We start from the raw sequence: 17,235 nt of genomic DNA, 5'->3' as shown, positions 1-17,235 counted from the left end.
TCACAGGAAACGTGCGTGATAGCTGAATATGCGATAGCTGAACTGAACAATCAATGGGAAAATATCTGGTTTTTCGGTGGCCCATTTTTCTAACTTTTAACCACTTTATGCCTACTATATCCTGCCAATCTCTCCTCTAACATGAAATAAAGCATTATTATATTAATAATAACAGTATAATGAATAAAAAAACAACATACAAGGCCATCAAACTTTTATAAGGATTACGGATTGGGTGGTTTGATGGGTTCCGAGGCTTTACAGTGGCTTAGTTGCTGCCAGATCTCTTTGGCTGTCTCCATTTCTTTAGTGTCCACATCTAAAGGGGGTACCACATGGTATCTTATATCAGGAATGGCTGAGGAACATCTAAGAGGAACAAAACTTGGACTCCATCACACACGTTCCTCACACTGTTGTTAGAGCCCCGTCTCAGTTGTAAACATGTGATTACGTTATCGACATCACAGTTTTTTCGGCATAAGAAATATTAACTCTTTATAAGGGTTTCAAAACGATTGATAGTTATTCTAAAATACAATATTAATAAGTATTCAATGTTATGCTAAATTTCAATGCTGTAGTACGATATATTCCTTCGAACCGAATGGGTTTTGGTCACTGTTTTGCCCATCGTGTCTTCGGCAGGAATCCATTCAGATGCATTCCAAATGCCTGTGCTATAATCGGGAATTTTACCATGTTACTGTTCCAATTAACCATCGTATCCTCTGCAAACCTCGTATGAAGTGCCGTGTGAATAAGTTTTGCTTAGCCTGTCTTCAAACTCGATGCGTGATAGCGGTCTTGGGGTGCGTGATAGCATGTATGGTTGTGCATTTGATGTGTGCGTGATAGCAGATAAGTGTGATAGCTGAACGTGCGACAGCAGGGGGTTGAGTGTATATATACTGTGTATGGATATACTGTATATATATATATATATATATATATATACTGTCTATCTATCTATCTATTGCCAGACGCCTCAATCCCGTTTGGGGTGGCCACAAACAAATCGCCTCCAAGTCGCCCTGTCCCCCGCCATTTCACTGCACTGCTCCAAACTCACACCCTCCTCTCTCATATATCTCTCCACCCCATCCCTCCATCTCATCCTCGGCCTCCCCCTCCCTCTTCCCCCCTCCGCCTCACTCACATACACTCTCTTCGTCAGTCTTTCACCCTCCATCCTCTCCACATGGCCAAACCACCACAGTGTGTTCCTCATAACGCTTCCTATCACATCCACATCCACACCACAACGCTCCTTTATATCCTCATTCGTCAGCCTGTCTCTCCACGTGACTCCACAGGCTCCTCTTAAATAACTCATTTCCACTGCTCTCACTCTTGACTTGTGTCCTTCCAACAATGTCCAAGCTTCACTTCCGTACGTTAGAGTTGGTATCACAATACTGTCATGTTGTAACTTTTTCACTTCCATGCTCACTTCCCTGTTTCTTATCACTGCTTTCAAGGAACCAGCAACCTTTCTTCCCTGCTGTACCCTTTCAAGCACTTCACCCTCCAAACCTCCATCCATACTCATCACACTACCCAAATACTTAAACGTACTCACATTTTCTAATTCCTCACCATCCAACCTCGCTGTACATTCACTAACTTCACCTCTCTCAAAGACCATCACTTTACTCTTCCCTACATTCACCTTTAGGTTCCGTTTCTTACACACACTCTCAAACTCATCCACCAAGCCTTGCAGCTCCCCTTCGTCTTCACTCAACAACACAGTGTCATCTGCAAACAGCAGTACAGGGAGTTTCAAAACACTATCCTCTCTCACCAGGGCCACTCCAACATCCACTACCCAACCTTGTACCTCTTTTATTACCCCATCCATGTACAGATTAAACAACCATGGAGACATGACACATCCCTGTTTCAAACCAACTTTCAAAGAGAAAAATTCACTTAGTTCACCATCCACACGCACTGCAGCCTTCGCACCATCGTACATACTCTTCACACCATTCAACAACTTCCCATCTACTCCATATATTCTTAACACTCTCCACAATCCTTGTCTATCAACCTGTCATATGCTTTCTCCAAATCCATGAAAGCCGCATACAACTTCTTTCCCTTCTCTAGAAACTTTTCCACCAAAGATCTAAGAATGAATATCTGATCTACACAACCTCTTCCCTTCCTAAAGCCTCCCTGTTCTTCTCCAACTAATTTCTCTGTTCTTTCTCTAACTCTGTCTATAAGTATCCTACCATACACTTTTCCTATTATACTAAGAAGACAAATGCCCCTATGATTACCACACACTTCTTATTCCCCTTTTCCTTTGTACAAGGGAATAATTATACCTGACTTCCAATCCTCAGGGACTCTACCTTCCTCCCAGGCCAATCTGCACATCTTCCATATCCATTCTACTACTATCTCTCCCCCATGCTTCAGCATTTCACCACACACTCCATCAATTCCTGGGGCTTTCCCTGATTTAACTTTCTTCATTGCTTCCACAACTTCTATCCTACTGATTTCTTCCTGTCTTCTCACCTCCCTCCTTCTCCCAGCCATTCCCCAGCCACTTATACTCGCATTACTTCCATCCTCTACGTTCAACAATTCCTTAAAGTGTTCTCTCCATCTGCTCACTTTTTCTCCCTTCTCCACTAGTAATCTACCATTTTTATCTTTCACTCCCCTGCTAACTTCACTTCCACCCTGTCTTACTCTTTTCACTTCTCTCCAGAACATTTTCTTACAGTCCCTCCACTTTACACTCAAATTCCTTCCAAATTCCTCATCCACTCTCTTCTTACTCTCTCTTACTAATCTTTTCACCTCTCTCTTCCTTTCCACATATAACTCTCTCTTCCGCCTCTCAACTTCTTCCACGCCCCTATTTCTCATCCATTCATTGTATGCTTTCTTCTTTTGTGCCACAGCCTGTTTCACCTCTTCAGTCCACCACGCTGTTCCTCGCACCCCCTCCGTCTTCTCTTCCTTCCACACACCACATCACATGCTGCACATATTTCTTCTGTAAATATCTTACACATACCTTCCACGTCTCCCATCTGCTCCAATTCATATTTGCCCAATCGTTCCTCCACTTCTCTCTTATACTCTGCCTTTTTCTCATCCTCTTGTAACCTTTCCACTCTCCTTGCAACTACTCCTTCCTCTCGTCTTTCCCTTCTTCTATTCCTCCATCTTACTTGCATCCTAATTCTGGCCACCACCAAGTAGTGGTCAGAAAGTCCACACCCCCAGCCTCTATACACTCTTGCATCCTTTACACATCTTCACATCCTTTCATCCACACACACATAATCAATCATTGCCTTCCTTTCATTCAGTTCACCACCCACCCTTCTCATCACTCGCCATGTATACCTGTGGATCATTTTATGCCTGAAGAGGGTATTGGCTATCACCAACCCCCTCCCAGCACAAATGTCCACTAACGCACTCCCATTCTCATCTATCTCAGCAGGCACACCCCACTCACCAACTATTCCATCCACCTTCACATTACCAAGTTTACCATTCATATCACCAATCAAAAACACTCTCTCATTCCTTCCAAACTTTTCCATGCACACTTCCACATTTGTCCAGAACTCTTCTCTCACTCTTCTAGCACGATCTTGCGTTGGTGCATACACACACACAATTGCCCACATTTGTATTCCAACTTTCAACTTTAACCACACAATCCTTGACCCAACTGATCCATACTGTCTTATGCTCTTCTTCCATCTTTTACTCACAACTATACACACTCCTTCCTTTGCCCTCTCATTCTCATCTACTCCTGCACATATACCCCACCCATACTCCCATTCTCTCACACTTTCTCCTCTCCATTTTGTTTCAGTTATTCCACATACATCCACTTTCGCATCCTCAAGCACCTGGACAATCTCTCTCTCTTTCACCTCATCATTCGCTCCTCTTACATTCCATGTACTCATTACCAAGTCCTTTGTCCAGTCCTGGGTCGTCAACGTTTGGTCAGTCCTTGTTCGAGGCTTCTTGTTTGTTTTTTTAGTTAGTTGTTTTCCGGGGAGGGGCACTAACCCTCCGCCAACCCTTTTAGTCGCCTTTTAAGACAAGCAGGGATACTGGGGAAGTATTCTTGAAAACCCCCCCTACCCACATATATATACAGTAATCCCTCTAATATCCGAATGCCCAATATCCGAACATCCCCACTAACCAGACATAATCATCCTGGGATCCAATATTCCCAAAATGGGCCAAAAACCACAAAAAATTTGAAAAAATCTGACTTTTTTCCCTCCTGTAATTTGAAATTCCCGCCTGGCGCCGAACAGCTGTTACACCATGGTCCCTTCACCCCTTCCTTCCTCCCCTTCCCCCCTCCCATGTCAGGGTTGCCATTTGGTATTTTTCATTACCAACTGTGGGCCAATTTGGTAATGAAAAATTCGTTTGGTAATGAATCAGAATAATGCATTACCAAATGGATTTTTCAGATGTATGAAGATACACAGGATGGAGATGGTGGATTGTTTGCTCTCTCTGATTAATCTGCTACCCTACATAGTGTGAAAATAATCAACATGGTGTTAATTATAAGGAGAGTGATTACATGTTTTTCCACTTGAATACAGTATGTAATTAGTGAAGATTAAATGCTAGCTTTACGAATTGGTAATGAAAAGTTAAATTTGGTAATGAAAGTTGAGAAGACTGGTAATGTGGCCGTTGCAATCTGGCAACTCTGTTACCCAGCCAACATCAACAGTCACAGTCTAACTCTGATCGAGAGCAGATGCTCATAGCAATGCAAGCCACAGGTGCTTGTTTTTTGTGAATAAACAGTGAATAAACTGCAATACCTCGCCACTAGAACACACAGGAATTTACAGTGTTGTGCAGTGTTAAGAAATTAGAATTTAGAGTGCAGAGGATTAACTGTGGACTGCAAACTGGCGGTTCAAACCAGTCCAGGAGCAAGGGACTTGTAAGTACCCAGAATGTTTAATATTATATAAACTCACCTCTAGAACCTCATTTTATGGTTCTTTTGCATTTATTTCAGTCTTTTATGTCCCTTATTGGTGTGATTTGGGTCTTAAATAGGTGCTATGCATGTGCAGAGGGAGTTGCACAGGTGTTTTTCTGAGTTAGGGTCCATAAGTACATGTCCATAAGCTGGTGCCCAATATCCGGACAGGACCACTATCCGGACCTACCTATGGCTCTATTACGTCGGATATTGGAGGGATTACTGTATATATATATATATATATATATATATATATATATATATATATATATATACAGTACTCGTCAAAATTATTCAGCGTTGTCCGCCGGGCGGGCAATACTTATGGCCAAAAATGAATCACCCATTTTGGGGGGTAAAAATTGAGCCACAAGTTTGAGCTCCGAGCATGACGTCACGGTAGCCTGAGGTCTTCCGACGCGCTAGTTGGTTCCCGTCTCAGTCGCCCACGGGCTGCCTGAGAGAGAGGAACTCCGCCGAGTGTCCCTCTCGAATTGCGCCATTTTTTACCGAGTGTCCCGCAGTGTTTTGGCCTTCACAACTTTGTTATGGCACCTACCCGTGAACTATCGAGTGAAATCATATCCCAGATCATTGCTCTAAAGGAGGCAGGCCACCAGTCAAAGGAAATTAGTGAATTGGTTGGTGTGGCACGATTGACAGTGCGTCGTTGGTGTGCGCGGTTTCGTGTGGAAAACAGTGGTGAAGTTCCCACAAAGAAACCGAGGTCTGGTAGGCCTAGGAAAACTTCCCCAAGGTCTGTTAATGTTTTAAAACGTGCAGTGGAGTTTAATCCTCGTGTGAGTGCAAGGAAAATTAAGGAGGGCAACCCGGAAGTGTTTGATGAGGTGCCTGTGAGAACAGTGTCTCGTAGGGTGCATGAGCTTGGTTACACAAGTCATAGGCCTGTGACAAAGCGTCTTCTCACCAAGAGCCAGAGAATTTGTAGGCTTGCCTTTGCTAATAAATATCTAAACTGGGGTGAGGAGCAATGGTTGTCAGTGTTGTGGTCTGATGAGGCAACGTTTAGCGTTACCTGTAACAGAGGAGCACGTGTGTATCAACGCAAAGGTAGTGACCCACTTGACCCACGGTAAGTAGAAAGCACAGTTAAACATCCTGATTCACTCATGGTGTGGGCTTGTTTCTCGGGTCAAGGTTTGGGGAAGCTTGTTGTGCTTCCCAAGAATGTTAGAGTGAATCAGGATGTTTACCTGGAGCTTCTGTGTGATCATTTACCAGACTCATTCGAGCTAACAGGTGCACGAGTGTTTCAGCAAGACGGTGCACCTGCTCACAAGGCCAAATCGGTCACCAAATTGGCTTCGCAACTGCGAGGTATCATTCATGACAGACTGGCCAGGAAATAGCCCAAACCTCAACCCAATTGAAAACCTCTGGTACCTCGTAAAGAAGAGTCTCCAAGGGAAGGACGTTAGCTCTCTGCCTGAGCTGGAAGCTGCCATTCGTGACTCCTGGGACAAAATACCCCTCCAGCACCTCAGGAGCCTCGCCCTTTCACTTCCAAGACGTCTCAGGTCCGTGAAGAAACGTAAAGGCTACCCTACGGAGCACTAAAGGTAAATAAAATGCATTATTTATATGTTTTTTTCATTGTTGAAAGGTTTGTTTCTTAGGAGGGACGCAGGGCGCTCAATAATTCTGACGAGCACTGTATATATATATATATATATACATACAGTAATCCCAGTACAATCCGAACACGCACTTTCCAGACACCCCACTTACCAGACATTGTGGGCCTGGACCTTCTGAACTCAAAAATGGCCAAAAAAAGAAAAAAAATCCCCCAGAAATCCTAATTTTTTCCCACTCGTAATCTGAAATTGCCACACAGCGCCAAACAGCTGCTTACACCACGGCCCCTTAACCCTTTCTTTCCTCCACCCTCCCCCCTCCCCTGTCAAGGTTGCCATTTGGTGTTTTTCATTACCACATGTGGGCCAATTTGATAATGAAAAATTCGTTTGGTAATGAATCAGAACAATGCATTACCAAACGGATTTTTCACATGTATCAGGATACACAGGATGGAGATGGTGAACGTTTGCTCTCTCTGATTAATCTGCTAGCCTACATAGCATGAAAATAATCAACATGTTGTTAATTATAAGGAGAGTGATTACATGTACATATATATATATATATATATATATATATATATATATATATATATATATATATATACATATAATATATATATATATATATATATATATATATATATATATATATATATACACACATATATACATATGTATATATATATATATATATATATACATATATATTTACATACATATATATATACATATATATATATATATATATATATATATATATATATATATATATATATATATATATATATATATATATATATACATACATATATATATATATATATATATATATATATATATATATATATATATATAGAGATAGATAGATATAGAGATATAGATATAGATATAATATATATATATATACAGAGCATATATATATATATATATATATATATAGGGGCTGGCCCTAATGAATGAGGGTGAGATTTGGAAGCTTCCGGTGTTGCTGTTTGCTGATGACACAGTATTGTTGAGTGAAGATGAATGGGAGTTGCAAGGTTTGGTGAATGAATTTGGGACAGTGTGTAGGAGGAGGAATCTGAAAGTTAATGTAAACAAAAGTAAAGTTATGGTGTTTGAGAGGAATGAAGTCACGGAGTGTGCAGTGAGGTTGGATGGTGAGGATATGGAGAATGTGAGTACATTCAAGTACTTGGGTAGTGTGATGAGTAAGGATGGAACTTTGGGGGATGAAGTATGTGAAAGGGTACAGCAGGGAAGGAAGGTTGTTGGTACACTGAAAGCAGTGATGAGAAATAGGGAGGTGAGTATGGAAGTTAAGAAGTCACTGCATGATAGAATTGTGATCCCTACCCTGACATATGGAAGCGAGGCGTGGACCTTGCAAGAGGGGAACAAGTCAAGAGTGAGAGCAGTGGAAATGAGTTACTTGAGAGGAGCATGTGGAGTGACATGGAGGGACAGGTTGACGAATGAAGAAGTGAAGGAACGTTGTGGGGTAGATGTGGATGTGGTTGAGAAGATTAGGAGAAATACACTGAGGTGGTTTGGACATGTGGAGAGAATGGAGAATGAAAGACTGACTAAGAGGGTGTATGTAGGTGAGGTGGAGGGAGGGAGAGGGAGGGGTAGACCGAGGATGAGGTGGAGGGATGGAGTTGAGAGGTATATGAGGGAGGGGGGGGTGAGTTGGGGGGAGGGTAGTCAAATAGTGAGTGACAGAGTGACTTGGAGGCGTTTTGTCTGCGGCCACCCTTTGAGGGATTAGGGCGTCGGGCTATATATAGATAGATAGATAGATAGATAGATATATATCTATCTATCTATTGCCAGACGCCTCAATCCCGTTTGGGGTGGCCACAATCAAATCGCCTCCAAGTCGCCCTGTCCCCCGCCATTTCACTCCCCTGCTCCCAACTCACACCCCCCTCTCTCATATACCTCTCCACCCCATCTCTCCATCTCATCCTCGGCCTCCCCCTCCCTCTTTCCCCCTCCACCTCACTCACATACACTCTCTTCGTCAGTCTTTGACTCTCCATCCTCTCCCAATGGCCAAACCACCACAGTGTGTTCCTCATAACGCTTCCTATCACATCCACATCAACACCACAACGCTCTTTTATATCCTCATTCGTCAGCCTGTCTCTCCATGTGACTCCACAGGCTCCTCTTAAATAACTCATTTCCACGGCTTTCACTCTTGACTTGTGTCCTTCCAACAATGTCCAAGCTTCACTTCCGTACATTAGAGTTGGTATCACAATACTGTCATGTTATAACTTTTTCACTTCCATGCTCACTTCCCTGTTTCTTATCACTGCTTTCAAAGAACCAGCAACCTTTCTTCCCTGCTGTACCCTTTCAAGCACTTCACCCTCCAAACCTCCATCCTTACTTATCACACTACCCAAGTACTTAAACGTACTCACATTTTCCAATTCCTCACCATCCAACCTCACTGTACATTCACTGACTTCACCTCTCTCAAAGACCCTACTCTTCCCTACATTCACCTTTAGATTCCGTTTCTTACACACTCTCTCAAACTCATCCACCAAGCCTTGCAGCTCCCCTTCGTCTTCACTCAACAACACGGTATCATCTGCAAACAACAGTACAGGGAGTTTCCAAACACTATCCTCTCTCACCAGGGCCACTCCAACATCCACTACCCTACCTTGTACCTCTTTTATTACCCCATCCATGTACAGATTGAACAACCATGGAGACATGACACATCCCTGTTTCAACCCAACTTTCAAAGAGAAAAATTCACTTAGTTCACCATCCACACGCACTGCAGCCTTCGCACCATCGTACATACTCTTCACACCATTCAACAACTTCCCATCTATTCCATATATTCTTAACACTTTCCACAATCCTTGTCTATCCACCCTGTCATATGCTTTCTCCAAATCCATGAAAGCCGCATACAACTTCTTTCCCTTCTCTAGAAACTTTTCCACTAAAGATCTGAGAATGAATATCTGATCTACACAACCTCTTCCCTTCCTAAAGCCTCCCTGTTCTTCCCCAGCTAATTTCTCTGTTCTTTCTCTAACTCTGTCAATAAGTATCCTACCATATACTTTTCCTATTATACTAAGAAGACAAATGCCCCTATGATTACCACACACTTCTTTTTCCCCTTTTCCTTTGTACAAGGGAATAATTATACCTGACTTCCAATCCTCCGGGACTCTAACTTCCTCCCAGGCCAATCTGCACATCTTCCATATCCATTCTACTACTATCTCTCCCCCATGCTTCAGCATTTCACCACACACTCCATCAATTCCTGGGGCTTTCCCTGATTTAACTTCCTTCATTGCTTCCACAACTTCTATCCTACTGATTTCTTCCTGTCTTCTCACCTCCCTCCTTCTTCCAGCCATTCCCCAGCCACTTATACTCGCATTACTTCCATCCTCCACGTTCAACAATTCCTTAAGGTGTTCTCTCCATCTGCTCACTTTTTCTCCCTTCTCCACTAGTAATCTACCAGTTTTATCTTTCACTCCCCTGCTAACTTCACTTCCACCCTGTCTTACTCTTTTCACCTCTTTCCAGAACATTTTCTTACAGTCCCTCCACTTTACACTCAAATTCCTTCCAAATTCCTCATCCACTCTCTTCTTACTCTCTCTTACTAATCTTTTCACCTCTCTCTTTCTTTCTACATATAACTCTCTCTTCCACCTCTCAACTTCTTCCACGCCCCTATTTCTCATCCATTCACTGTATGCTTTCTTCTTTTGTGCCACAACCCGTTTCACCTCTTCAGTCCACCACGCTGTTCCTTGCACCCCCTTCCGTCTTCTCTTCCTTCCACACACCACATCACATGCTGCACATATTTCTTCTGTAAATATTCTACACACACCTTCCACGTCCCCCATCTGCTCCAACTCATATTTGCCCAATTGTTTCTCCACTTCTCTCTTATACTCTGTTTTTTTCTCATCCTCTTGTAACCTTTCCACTCTCCTTGCAACTACTCCTTCCTCTCGTCTTTCCCTTCTTCTATTCCTCCATCTTACTTGAACTTTAACTCTGGCCACCACCAAGTACAGGTAACTCGCACGGAACACGATCTCACGGAACGCGCTCGGAATTATACACGGTAAGGGCTGGGATACATATAAGACAACGTAAGATTAAAAAACCATTATGAAAACTACAAATTAACGCAGGAGAGGCCTTTGAAAGATCAAATCCTCGAACGTCACCGCAGCGCGCGGTTTGTTTTGATTACGTGACGATCTAGGCGGGAAATTATTCAGCGAGTGAGACATTCCCGAGTACAGTAGCACAGTATTTGTAAGTTAATTATTTACAGTACTGTACTGTTCTGGTAAGTTTATGTGCAACTTAAAGTACTATTAAATAACGTTAAAGCAAGAAATAAAGTCTTATAACTAGTTTACCTGATAGGCGTCAGAATATTGCCTTTTTTATTTGTTCGTTTTTTCCACAGTGCTGTTCAGTATTTGTAAGTTAAATATTTACTGTTCTCGTATGTACTGTACTTGTAAGCACTTAAATAAAGTTAAAGCATTAAATAAAGCCTTGTAACCAGATAACCCGAATTATATGATTACCCATGATCGGCGTCGGAATATTGCCTTTTTTGTTTGTTCGTTAAACTCTTACTGTACTGCTTTTCTACAGTACTGTATTTGTAAGTTAAATATTTACTGTTCTGGTATGTACTTGTAAGTAATTAAAGCATTAAATACAGCCTTGTAACCAGTTAACCTGATTTATATGATTACCCATGATCGGCGTCGGAATATTGCCTTTTTTTTTTGTTTGTTTGTTAAAGACTTATAATAAGAGAAAAATACATTTTTGTCTTGGTATCTTTACCTATTTGCTCAGGTTTGCTGTAATGGTTTGCAACTTGTAGAAAACTGTGAAAATTTTCGGGAAGTGAACGAAAATCTGGGACATGACCTTGGCTTCATCGTCTCATGTATCATCTGTCAGTTCACCACCGGCTATCGTGATGAGTGGATGTACGATTTTTTCGCTCGTGGCCATGCCTAACCACACATAGTTACACCCATTATCTCGACCGAGACAGAAAATACAACCTTTTTCCTCCCTTGCAAAACACAAACAACCACCCTGTTTACGAGACAGGAATATATATTGCGAAAATAACAAGGTAAAATGATAAAGATGAACGTAAAATGATTGAGAAAGATGAACATGTTATGACGGAAGAAATACGTTTTCTCAGTCTGTAAACGTATTTATTTCTGCTTTGTATCTGTATTCGTAATAATTAGACTTATTGTTAGTTCTGAAACTGCATTACGATTCTATTTTTAGCCATTCTCGTGGTGTGGGAGCTGGAAGTTGTGACACAACTTCCTTATTGCTAATCGGACTGACCCTCCACTTTATTCTCCCGTGGCAGAGTCTAGCCTTGGAGGACGTGCAGTTTTCTCATTTAGGACTGAAGATTCAACTCTTTCGCTCCCTTTTCCAAGCATGGGCACAACGATAACGTAAAAAATAACTCGAAACTACCATAAACATATATCAAAAAGGTGAAAATGTATTCATAACATTTTTTTCCAGCCATTCCTAACAGATTATGTACTGAAATCATTCGATATCACAGTACTGCATTTCTAAGTTAAATATGTACTGTTCTGGTATGTACTTGTAAGTTAAAGCACTGGTACCAGTTAACCTAATTTATTACCTATGATCGGCGTCGGAATGTTTCCTTGTGTTTACGTACAGTATTTGTGTCTTGAAGTTTTGCTCAGGAGTACTGTATTTGTGAGTTATAACATTAAATAAACCTTCTAACCACTTAAAGTGCTTTCTAGTGACAGATAACAGCAAAACAACACATTTGGGGGGTCTAGGGAGCAAAATACGGAGTAGTTTAAATATACGCGATTTCGCACCTAACACGGCACGGTAGGAACGAAACCCTCGTGTTCCGTGCGAGTTACCTGTAGTGGTCAGAAAGTCCACTCCCGCAACCTCTATAAACTCTTGCATCCAATATACATCTTCGCATCCTTTCATCCACACACACATAATCATTCATTGCCTTCCTTTCATTCAGTTCACCACCCACCCTTCTCATCACTCGCTATGTATACCTGTGGATCATTTTATGCCTGAAGAGGGTATTGGCTATCACCAACCCCCTCCCAGCACAAATGTCCACTAACGCACTCCCATTCTCATCTATCTCAGCAGGCACACCCCACTCACCAACTATTCCATCCACCTTCACATTCCCAACTTTACCATTCATATCACCAATCAAAAACACTCTATCATTCCTTCCAAACTTTTCCATGCACACTTCTACATTTGTCCAGAACTCTTCTCTCACTCTTCTAGCACGATCTTGCGTTGGCGCATACACACACACAATCGCCCACATTTGTATTCCAACTTTCAACTTTACCCACACAATCCTTGATCCAACTGATCCATACTGTCTTATGCTCTTCTTCCATCTTTTACTCACAACTATACATACTCCTTCCTTTGCCCTCTCATTCTCACCTACTCCTGCACATACACCCCATCCATACTCCCATTCTCTCACACTTTCTCTTCTCCCTTTTGTTTCAGTTATTCCACATACATCCACTTTCGCATCCTCAAGCACCTGGACAATCTCTCTCTCTTTCACCTCATCATTTGCCCCCCTTACATTCCACGTTCCAATTGCAATGTCCTTTGTCCGGTCCTTGGTCGTCAACGTTTGGTCAGTCCTTGTCCGAGGCTTATTGTTTGTTTTTTTAGTTAGTTGTTTTCCGGGGAGGGGCACTATATATACAGTAGATGCTAAATTTAACTAACTATTTCAGTCAACCCCCATTGTGTTAACTCAAATTTTCCACTAAACTGAGTTCCGTAACCAAGGCTCAATATAAAGTAAAATTTTCCAGTATTTCGAGCTATTTTTGCTAAACTCTTGAAGATAACCTAAACTTTGCAAACTATGCCAACTCTCTGTGCTACACACAGTAGTCTGAACCCATAATTAATACTCTCAGAAATGTATCACTTTGTGTGGAATTTCCTTAATGGAATTATGCTTGTTTTAACGGAAATTTTCCATTAAACAGGGTAAAAATACCAGGAACAAATAATTCCGTTACTTCGGTCTTCCGCTACATGGGTGTTCGTTAAATCGAGTATCTACTGTATGGTATACCCTGGTTTAACCCGCCGCGTGCCAGTGCCGTCTTAAAACGGTCTGACATAATTCCGTGGCCAGTGCCAGTGCCATTTTAAAACGGTTTAAAATAAAAAACTTCATTGTGACCGCATTTCTCAAGATTCACGGGTAGAAATTGGCAGGCATGTAAAGTAACTGTTCCTCTACCATCCCCCAGGCTGTCAAGGCCATACACTCACTTGCTCCCCCCCTCACACTCGCTCTGCCTCACTGCCTCTGTGCCTCACCCAGTGCTGTACATAGTGAGGCATTTTGTAAATATTTTCATGTAAGTGTAAGTTGTAAATATTTTCTTGTAAGTGTATGGACTATGTAGTGAAGTCAAGTTGTAAATACCCTCTTGTAAGTGCCAGGACTGTACGTAATGAAGTTAAGTTGTACCTATCTTCAAGTAAGTGTAAGATAATGCATTCACAGAGAAAGACACGCAAATTGTGATAGATGCTGAAGTAATGAGTAATCAGAAAAGTGTACTGAACATTGCTATACCTTCCCAGCATAAATACCTGAGTATACCTTACATAGAAAACGGCTTTCTCTCATGTACATGGTGAGAGTGAGAGAGCGGCTATACTGGTACATGAGTATGCAGGACTCAATAAAACTCATTTCCGAGCCTCAGTGAGCATTTTAATGGCGAAATTCATTGTTTCCACATCAAAATCTATCATTTTAGCCAAAAAAGAAAAAGGTCGAAAAATGGCTGCCACTGGGGTGACCCATAGGGCTAAAAATAGCCAGCACGCGGGACGTTAACGAAGCAATTGGTTTAGTAAAAACCCATTGTTAAGCGGGGTATCGTATCCTGGCGTAGATTTAACATGAAAGGTATAGGGCTGTGTTTTTAAACCTTGGGTTTCCCCCCCCAACCAAGTCCTAAACCCACCTTACAGAGTCCAAAAACAAGTTTAAAGCCAATCTAAATGGCTTTACAGCTGTAAAAGAAGCTAACTTAAGCCTAACACCTGTAAATAACTCACTGAAAAAAAATAATAAAATCTGAAAATCATCAAATGTAAGTCCAGAAAAAATCAAGCTTAGTAAACTGTTCCCCAAAATGACAATGTTCACCCCACCTATGGCTAAAACACACCAATCTAAGTTTAAAAGCGGTTTATAATTCAACTTAAATGCACAACTTTAGTCTCAAATATCATCAAAATTGGTTAAAAAAAAAAAAAAAAAAAAAAAAATCAAAGCCCATTGTTAAACAGGAGTTTGGCCATCGTTAGGCGGGGTATGGTGGTATTTCTATTCCCATCGTTAAGCCGGGGTATCGCATCTAGGGGTATCGTACATCGAGATATACCTGTATGAATATATGCTGTACACAGATAATGTTTTTGGTGTGGAATGGAGTTTAACCAGATGGTTCAGGCAATCTGCTGATCAGGACAACCTTTCCCTCTATAGGGTCAACACTAAAAAACTTCAGCTTCGACATACACTGTACTTTCTATATAAGTCATTTTGACTGCTTATACTGCTGTTTTGCTGAAAAATGGAGTAGTTGCATTTTTTTTTTTTTTTTTTTTTTTTTTTTTTTACCATAAGTCAATGTAATGCTGCTCTCAGGAGTCTGCCCTTTCCTCTCCTCCATCCTTCTTTCCTTCCATCCTCTTCTGTCTTTCTTTCCTTCATTTTTTCCTCATCCTTCTGCTTAAGAGTGACTTTACATTCCCTCTTCTGTCTTCTTTTCCTTCATTCTTTCTTCTCTTCCTTCTGCCTGTGGCTGACTACACTGAGTGACAAGCCAAATGGTTTCCTGTACACCAGGAAACCATTTACTACGCTGGGTGGTAACTATATAACCAAATTTTGGCGCCTGATGGTTTAGTGGGTAATTACAGCACTCCAGTCAGATTGAGCCAGTGAAGGTTTATATCCATGGGGTGGTTGGGGTGTATTGCTCACGTAATGCCACTCAGGGATGACTGATGCTGGTCACTCTTATCTTAAATGTCAGAACCAACTTGCCTAGTCCCGGGCTCCTATGTTCCTCATGGGGCAACATAGGATTCGATGATGGATGAATGAACAATATAACTAGTGGTGGTAAGTGGGGGTGCTCACCATCCACTCACTAAATGTAGTGCTGCTTTGGGTGTCTGTCCTTTCCTGTTGTCCTTCCTTCCTCTTGTGTTGTTCCTTCCTTCATTCTTTCCACTTCCTTCTGCCTACAGTTGACTTTACACTCTCTTGTCCGTCTTTCTTTCCTTCATTCTTTCCCCTTCCTTCTCCCCATGGGTGACTCTACACTAAGTGACAAGCCAAATGGTTTCCTGTACATCAGGAAACCATTTACAATGCTGGGTGGCAACCATATAACCAAATTATGGTGCCTGGTGGTTTTGAGGGTTATTAACCCGTTAACTGCGCACGGCGGTTTTTTGGTGTCCGTGGTGCACAGACATAGGGGTAAAAATAAAATTTCCCAAAGACTAAATTTTGTCTTAGGAACTGAGAAAACGCATGCCAAAGTATACAGTAACGAAATATTAGCTCAATATTTACCTTGGTAAAGCCATGGATGAATATTGAAGTGTCTGATTCCCTACTGGAATGTATGGTTTTCGTTTTCTTTTTCGGTGTCGGTTTTGAAGGCTCAAACATGCTTGCATGGGTCGGCCTTGGTCACCATGGCACTATATTCGAAATTCATTTGTGCAGCCAGGGCTGTATTGAGCAGTCGCACTCGGAACAGCTCAGGCTGTATAGAGCAGTTAACAGGTTAAGGATTCAGCCTGTGTAGGATTATATCCAGGAGTGGTTGGGGTTTATTGCTCAAGTAATGCCACTCAGCGACGAGTGAGGCTGGTCACTCTCATCTTACATGTCAGGACCAACTTGCCTAACGTCGGCCTCCTCCGTTCCTCATGGGGCAACATGGGATTGGATGATGGATGGATGGACAATATAACTAGTACTTCTGTTGGCTAAATGTTCAAGCTGATGAAGCATGTACTGATTTTTATATTCAATGAGTGATATAATGATACTAATACAGTACATCACAGCAAAAATATGACAACAGTGCTGGTATATCAAACCTTTCCGTTCTGTTTCCTGAATGTAAACTCCACGTTGCTGGGACTAGTCCACATCCAGATATGACACGAACAACACAATTTGCTCAAAAAATGCTTGATGTAACTCACCATCCTTGACCTGTTTAACAGCCTCCATCATTTTGGTGAAATGCTCCTTCCTCACTTCCATTTCTAGAACCTGACTGGCTGCCAGCTGGGCACAAATGCGTATGTACCTGGGACAGTAATGTTGTACAATGTTAGGTACAGATCACACTTTATTATTATTCCATATCAGGCAATATCTCTGCAATATTTTTTCTAAGATTCTCACTTCTCTTCATTTCT

At 41.7% G+C, this 17,235-nt stretch overlaps 1 protein-coding gene across 1 annotated transcript in view; it reads right to left on the bottom strand.

The window, feature by feature from the left end:
• SIDL (SIDL trafficking protein particle complex subunit 10) overlaps nucleotides 1–17,235 on the bottom strand; it is a 578,423-nt gene that overhangs the window by 293,173 nt on the left and 268,015 nt on the right. Inside the window, exon 12 of the mRNA XM_080275724.1 lies at nucleotides 17,017–17,123. Coding sequence (XP_080131850.1) covers nucleotides 17,017–17,123 — 107 coding nt within the window. The remainder of the gene's footprint in view (nucleotides 1–17,016; nucleotides 17,124–17,235) is intronic.

The sequence above is a fragment of the Coenobita brevimanus genome, chromosome 62, assembly GCF_032717465.1.
Source record: "Coenobita brevimanus isolate Jiangsu-jjx chromosome 62, ASM3271746v2, whole genome shotgun sequence".
NCBI lineage: Eukaryota > Metazoa > Arthropoda > Malacostraca > Decapoda > Coenobitidae > Coenobita > Coenobita brevimanus.
This window is presented reverse-complemented; position numbering and strand designations above follow the sequence as displayed.